Below are 7,516 nucleotides of genomic sequence, written 5' to 3'. Positions count from 1 at the left end.
GCGCGCGCACGCACGCGCGCGGGCCGGGGCCGTGGGTGCTGCTGTGGTTGTTGTGGGGGCTCCAGCCCCGCGGGATGCTGGCGCTGAGGCGGCTGCACGAAGCGGTCGTGGGGTTGCTGCTGTGGCGGGGGGCGGCGGAGGCGGCAGCGCCTCGTCCCGCAGCCTCGGAGGTGCTGAGCCAGCACCTGCGGCAGCGCGGCCTGCCCCACTGGACCTCGTACTGTGTCAAGTACAGCGCCGTCCGCAACGACCAGTTCGGCCTCTCCAACTTCAACTGGCGGGTGAACGGAGCCAACTACCACATCCTGCGCACCGGCTGCTTCCCCTTCATCAAGTACCACTGCTCCCGCGCCGCCCCGCAGGACCTGGCCATGCACAATGCCGCCTTCACCGCCCTCAAGGTCCTCAATGCCGGTAAGTCGCTGCGCGGCCCGGGCGGGAGCGGCACCCTCCCCTCAGCTTCCCCCGCCGGCTGAGGCGGGTGCAGGGGCGAGGCGCCTGAGGCGCGGGGCGGGAGGCGGGAAGGGCTGAGGTAAAGCGGCGCTCGCTGGTGAGGACCTCGTCCCTGAAGCGGGGCCCTGCGGGGCGGCTGCGTTCCCCTGAGGTGAGGGATCCCCCCGCGACTGCCTCACCTCCGGCCCTGCTGTCGGACCGGGCGGCGTGAGGAAACAGGGTGTAAATCAACACTCCTCGGGGATTTTACCGAGTTCGCGTTTCGCTGTCCGGTTACTGGGGCGCTTGACATCATCGGGTATGGATAATTCTCCACATACAAATCTATGTTCTCTTACCGTGGGTGAGATCCTCGCCTCTAAGCAAATACACGAGCGCCAGCTGAAGGGAAACTGTTTCTGTGAGAGTGCCTGAGCGAATCTTTGCACCTGACATCCAGCTTTCATGTGGGCTTGGACCCCTGAAGTGCTACGCAATATAAAGGCTTATAAATAAAAATGTACTCTTAGTACATTATTCATATAAAAATAGCTATAGATAAGTTTTTGAAACATACTAGTATTCAAGAATTTACCTATGCATACATTGCTTACTTAAATGCTGGCAGCGACAGTGGCATAATTCTATAAGTTTTAATATTTCATTAAAAAATAAATTTCATTCACTTTAAAAGTTTTTAGTGGCTTTTTTCTAAAATATGCCCACTAGTCATAATTTTCTGATCTTTACAGACTTAGTGAGAAGATCACAAAGACTGATTTATTAATAACAGCTTTAAATCTGATTTTATTTTCCCTTTCACACAGACTTTTTATCTGCCCCATCTTTCTTACAGTTACCCTGAGTGTTTCATAGTTAAGTGATAGGTGAACATGTGAAAAGTCACCTGTTTCACCTGAGAATCTAGCTTGAGCACTTGATTAACTTTAAGCACATGAAATTCAGTGTTTCTGTGGTTCCAGAATTCGGGGCCTAAATCCATGTGTGTTTTTTCCCCTATATTAAGTAAAATATTGTTGTCTGTAACAGATGGGTGACTTGACAGTGCTAAAAAAATGGTACTTTTATATATATGCCTTCCTACTCATTCCAGTTTTGTTGGAGTTGGTAGTGTTAACTACTGAATTGATTTTCCCATGAGCAGCTTCATGTTGATCATGTGAAGTTGCTGCCTGTTTTCCTTCCTATCTCTGCTCTCACACATGACAAAGTCTGAACTGGTTAACTAAGTGGTTGTTCAGAGAGTTTGGTTTTTAGTATTTGCATATATTTTTTTTGTAATCAGTAGAAATCAGGCTAAATGCATGACCGTGTTCCGCTTCTGTCACGCTGTTATCCTCCCTTTTTCTTTTTCTATTAATTTCTGTAAATTGCTGCTTTTCTTAAGCTACTTCCTGATTTTTTTATGCTTAAAGAGTATTATGTACTGATAGCTGCTTGTAAGCATTTCAGTGAAGGCAGAATGTGGGTAAGGCAGCTTTTGGAGGAATGCTTTCTTTCTAATTTCATTTTGGAATCATCAACACATAATTGGTGGGTTTAATTTTCCTGGCTTCTCTGTATGTAATGTGTTTTTGTCTTTTCTTAGGTATCCCAACTTTACTGTACGGAATTGGCTCCTGGTTCTTTGTCAGTGTCACAGAGACTGTTCATACAAGTCATGGCCCAGTTACTATTTATTTTCTAAATAAAGAAGATGAAGGTGCAATGTACTGAAATCACACCCTCATGTACCTGTCCTCTGGTGGGTTTCTGTGTTACAGCTGCTACAAATATCTGTTCCCTTTGACTAAAGACAACTGAAGGCAACTGTCTGGTTTTTTTACAGTGCATTTCTTGACTTAACATCCTGCCTTCAGGAAGCTGCATGGACTTCTTGGTCATAAGAAATTTATTTTTGCAGAGGTTAGTAAAGCTGAAAAAGCAGAAGCCTTGGTAGAAGAATTAATATTTCTAAGGGTGTTAGAATTTATGGAAGTCTGTGATTAGTGCTGCTGAACAAATTGTGTTAATTTAAAGCAATACACTTACCAACTTAGAGAACTGAAATGTAGCATGTGGGCAAGGAAACTGTGAATACATTAGGCCTTTTCAGAATTACGCTGAAAAGATGAAGCTGCTCAGGTTTAGGCTCTTGACTGGATGTTTCATAATGCATTAATTGTCTTAGCTGCAAGTGTCTGGATGAATCCATTGCACTTACTAGTCACAGTTGCCTGGAAGACTCTGGAAAAATACCACCCATAGAAGTTACAAATGACTGTATCGTATTTCGTCAAGTAGTATTTGAATAAAATATTTAAAATATGGTTTATGTTTGTATCTTTTGCAATTCTTGAACTCCAGATACCTGCTTTTTCTGTTGTTGATTTATGTACATAGTTTATTTTATATATATATGCTTTATCTATATTTATTGTTACTTTATAGGTAAGTAACAGACCCTGAGTAATCTAGAAGATTGACCTCTGTGCTAATTTACAGATTGCTGTTTTTCATTAATAGAGGAGAATCAGAGAATTCTACATTTGTTTTTTTGCAGTGCTGAATAGCTGATTTCTTCAGCTGTAACTTTGCACAGCTGTAACGTGCACATATGATAATGGGATGACTTACATTCAGTTGGAACCAAAGAAAAAGCTTTTAGGGAACTGTTTGGATGGTGGAAATAGAATTACTGGATAGTAAGTTCAAACAATGGAAACACCTGTACAGGGTGTATTACAGGATTATGTCTAGTTTTAGTGCGAGTGAAAACTGCTGTCTGTTCCAAGTCCCACATCTGGTGACGTAAGTTGATTATTCAGTTGTCATAAGTAGGAAGATAAATGTAAAATGGGTGGGTACTGGGGATGGAGAGGAATCCACATTCCTAAATAAATTATTTTCAAGCTACAGCTACAGTATAATTTCATTTAAACAGTTTTTTACTTAATTCTAGATAATGGAATTGTTTGCCACTTAATGAAGCAATGCATGTGGTTTTTCTAAAGCAACACTAAATAACATTTTAATCATAGAAGTGCTGGCACTCTTCTATTTAATTTTGGAGCATACTCTTGACATGAGGTAAATGGGTTTTAAAGCTGAAGAGATGGTATCACGAGAAGCCTCGTTAATAATAAAAATTACTGTTAGTATCTTTCTAGAACTGATTTTCACTGTATTGGACAAAGTTAAATAACTGCAGCTCATAAGTTAAAGTCAGATATTATCATTCATTGCCATGGACCTGGTCAATACTTTGCTGTAAAGGTTCAGTCTCTGCACAGGGTTGATAAAATGGTTTTTAATTACTAGACTATAAATACCACTCTTCATTGGAGTTGCACCTCCACTCACTGCAGCTTGTTTGATTTCTGATAATGTGTACTGCTGACTTTGCTTACCTATTTTTCGATAAATGCAGGCAACATGACTCCTTGTCCATACAGTGATGGGCAAGTCTCCTTAGAGAACATCTCTGACAAACTACCCTATTGATCCCTGCAATTCTGTGCTGCTTGCAGCATTAAATAGAGACTTGATTTCTTGTTCAATGATCTCACTGTGTAACAATTAAGCAAATGTAATATTTTCTTGTATTACATGAAAATCAATAGACCTCTTGCTCTTATGAAGTTGATCATGCTAAAGGATGAACTAGAAGATGTCTGAGGGCAGAGTGCAAATATAATATCATTCCTTCATTCCATTAAGGCTTGTATGTGATCTGTTACAGACCTTAAGAGGGAAAATATGCTATTTATAAGGGATAATGCTCGAGTTACTAAATCATGACAAAAATCATTTTTGAGTGTGAATGTGAACCTACTTGCTTGTCTTCAACCAAAGGTAAAATACGTCATCTGGCCTTAAGTCTCTTTTTGCTATAAATATGTAGTAAGTATTTTTTTAAATCGTCTATCTTCAGTTTTGCCCTGAACACAAGATGGAAATGTTGAGGGCCAAGAAGATTCAAGGAGATCAGTGCTGTCTTGTCTCAAATATTTCTGTAAGGCTCTGGGGAACATGGGAAGGGCAAGCAAGGATGAGCACTCTGTCTGTTGTTCTGAGCTGAACCTTTCATCTTTACCTCTCTAATCCCCATGAACTCATCCTGTCTTGTGGCAGCCAGCCCCTGAAGGGACACTGGGTATGAGGAGAGCTGGATCTTCTGTTGTGAAGCAGTCCAAAGGAACTGAAGAGTGGCCTTGAAGTGGGCTTTAAAGCTGAGCTGCTGGCAGTGTGGTTGTTCAAAGGTGCCTTATTTGCACACATACAGCACCTGACTCTTGCCTGTAAGGGCCTTTTGGGTTGTGTTGGAACCCCATTGCTTCAAAAGGCAGACTTGTAGGGAACCAGGCTTTGTTAATTCCTCTGTTAATTGTTCTAACTAGCATCCTTTTTGTATGTATTATACTATTCATGTGTTGTGTATGAAATACACTAATGTTGACACCTATTTTTCTATAGATGAAGCATAAAATGACCCTTCTAACTTTTGCAGATTTGCTCTGCACCCCGTCCATGTGAAATGAAGTGCAGTTTATCTTGTAAGTCTTGTCTTAATTATCTCTTCACTGTATTCAAGAATGATGTTTAAACGAGAGATGACATAAAAAGGCAGGGAGCTTTGTTTCACCTCACTTAACAACTACTTCAGATTAATGAAACCTTAGCCTAAGCCCAGAGGATCAGGTAGCCACTTCTTGTAGCAGTCTTTTTAAACAGTAATGACTACTGAGGGCATCTTAACCTAAACGAGTGCTTAGCATTACATCTTACCCAGGTCAGTGGTCTCAGGTATCCCAGTTAAACTGTGTTACTGTAAATTAATGGAAAATGTAACTGCGCTTTGCTGAAAGATCAATGTCCAATAGAGGCTGCACAATCAAATCTTGTTGCAATGATTGAGGTCCTTAATTGCCTTTCAAAGATAAGGTGGTAATCAACGTAGGTTTAACTGATCTTTTTTACCAGTTCAATTACATGCTAATGACTGCAGCCAAGTCAGGATCTTTAACTACTTATTAAATCTTACGTTTGTGGTGAAAAATTACTTAAGCCACACAATCGATAAAGCCCAGGTCTTAATTACTATATTTCACTTTTATACCTTTTTGTATGTGTGGCAAATGTTTCGCTAGAGACTGCGTAGCGCTGACGATAGTACCCAAGAAATACTGTTTTCTGGTACTCTCTTCCTCCAAATTGTGATAATGTGGGTGTTTTTCTATGTTTGTTTTACTGAAGTAATGCAAACATGTTCCAGCAGCTTACTGTATTTAAATATCAATCTTTAACATATAATAGCACTCCTTTTGTCACTAGAAAATATACTGCTTGCTAACATTCAGGTGGGCACAGTTTCAACATGAAGTTCTTTTTTTCCAATTTAAATGAAAGTTATATTTAGAGACCAGTAAGGATTGATCTTCCCAATTGTTTAAGATTAGTTCTCTCACATTATATCAGGAATAAGTTGCTGTAACCTCTCCTTGATCTTCCCTGGAGCGATATCCAGTGCTTTTCTCCAGTTTTCCAAGAAACCTGGAACCAACTGACCTTTCCTTGACTGAAGTCAGATCCATCCTCAGCTTCCTTTGTCTGTTGACCTACTGTAATTCTGAGTGTGTAGCAGCATTAGGTAGGACCTTTTCGGGTTTTTTCTTTGATCTTTGTTTTTGCATATTAGTGCTTACTCTGCCTGCAGAAGTTGGCAGGCATGAGCAGATCTCAGTTTCTCGGACTCCTGTGAAGCACAGCAACAACAGAACTACCTGACAGTGTGAAGTACCTGTGTTGGTATGCAAGTTGGAGCTTCCCGGTGCCTGTGCTTGTGCTTGCCAGGCTCCCGTGTGCTCAATGAACATATGACTCTGAAAATCTGTGAAACAATAATGATGTCTATAACCTCAGCCTTAATCTTGAGTCAATCATCTGAGAGAACTCAGTCCTTTCTGAGCTCTTACAGGGCTGGTATTGCCTACCTTACTTAATGCAAACCAGTTCCAACTTGATAGAGTAGGAAGGGGGGTTAATTACTCATCAACAGAGAGAAAGGCTATTTTTTTTTTTTCTCTCCTGGATGGATTTGGTAGAAAGGATACCTAGAGTGGGGCTGAGAATGAGCAAAAAAAGTTCAGGTTTTAAGAAGCTCCTTGCTGCAGCCTGGTACTTTTTATCTGTAAGTACTCTGAAACCTATGGCTACTCCTTCCAGTAGTAATGCTTTCTGCAAGAGTGGAACAGGAACCCAGAGTTCACTCTTCCAGCCTTCAAAATTGTTCCTGCCCTTTGTTATGGACAAATTTAAATTTTCTGATGAAACAGAACTGATTGGAATCATTCTATAGGCAAGAAAAACTGAGTAGAAAACTGTGAGTTGACTAAATAGTCCCCTTGAATAATCTAATAGCAGTAAAAAGATCCTTGATGTCTAAATCTCTCTGCAAACTGTCATTATAGACCTCCCTGATGCACGTTATTATTGAATGGAATTTAAGTATTTCTTAATAGTTGTATGCCCTCAGGCCTTTGGTTTAGACCAACTTTGCCTGAAACAAAAGAGATTTTGCTTCATGTATTATTTACTCTGGCCATTTAATTTAAATTAGCTTTTGCTGTAACTCCTTAATCATGTTCAGTGAAGAAAAGTAAGTTATTAATTCTGAGAGTTGTCTTGATGTAATCCCAAAATACAGGTATTATGGAAGTAGATGTCGTGCTGTACTTTCTGTGGCTGTATGGTTTAAATACACCTAAGAAAAAGTGGCAGCTTTGGGGAATTGCAGCAAGGGGAATATAGAATAAGAATGAAAGGGAATGTAAACTAAAAACAGTCACTAAAATACTCCAAGTTTATTTAGAGGATTTTTTTTTTATTTCTGGAAAAGACTTAAGTTGTTATAACTGTGTTTGCATTTAAGTCTTTTAAATAAAGCATGTGTGCAGTAGAACATCAAAATTTGCATTAATGATTGGATACTCTATGTCAATTACTGACCTCTCTGAATTAGTAAGTGAATAAATACAGCTGAAATAAAGTGGGCTAATGTATCACCAAATATTTATTACTCATA

The 7,516-nt window shown here is 40.3% G+C and overlaps 1 protein-coding gene across 2 annotated transcripts; it reads left to right on the top strand.

Annotated features, from left to right (window-relative positions):
- CUNH15orf61 (chromosome unknown C15orf61 homolog) lies at positions 1-2,762 on the top strand. Of its 2 annotated transcripts, XM_061371122.1 has the most exons (3): positions 1-414; positions 2,042-2,197; positions 2,282-2,762. In XM_061371122.1, exons 1-2 carry the CDS (start codon positions 75-77, stop codon positions 2,167-2,169), a joined length of 468 nt encoding a protein of 155 aa, XP_061227106.1. In that variant the 5' UTR covers positions 1-74; the 3' UTR covers positions 2,170-2,197; positions 2,282-2,762. The 2 variants fall into 2 exon arrangements, with proteins under 2 accessions (XP_061227106.1, XP_061227105.1); XM_061371121.1 differs by having other exon boundaries at positions 2,042-2,762.
- The last annotated feature ends 4,754 nt before the right edge of the window (positions 2,763-7,516 follow it).

The sequence above is a fragment of the Neopsephotus bourkii genome, unplaced genomic scaffold (assembly GCF_033783945.1).
Source record: "Neopsephotus bourkii isolate Nb327-2 ecotype Australia unplaced genomic scaffold, CSIRO-AGI_Nbou_v1 NB_1572, whole genome shotgun sequence".
Taxonomy (NCBI): Eukaryota; Metazoa; Chordata; class Aves; order Psittaciformes; family Psittacidae; genus Neopsephotus; species Neopsephotus bourkii.
The sequence above is the reverse complement of the archived record's forward strand: the minus strand, read 5'-3'. Positions and strand labels throughout refer to the sequence as shown.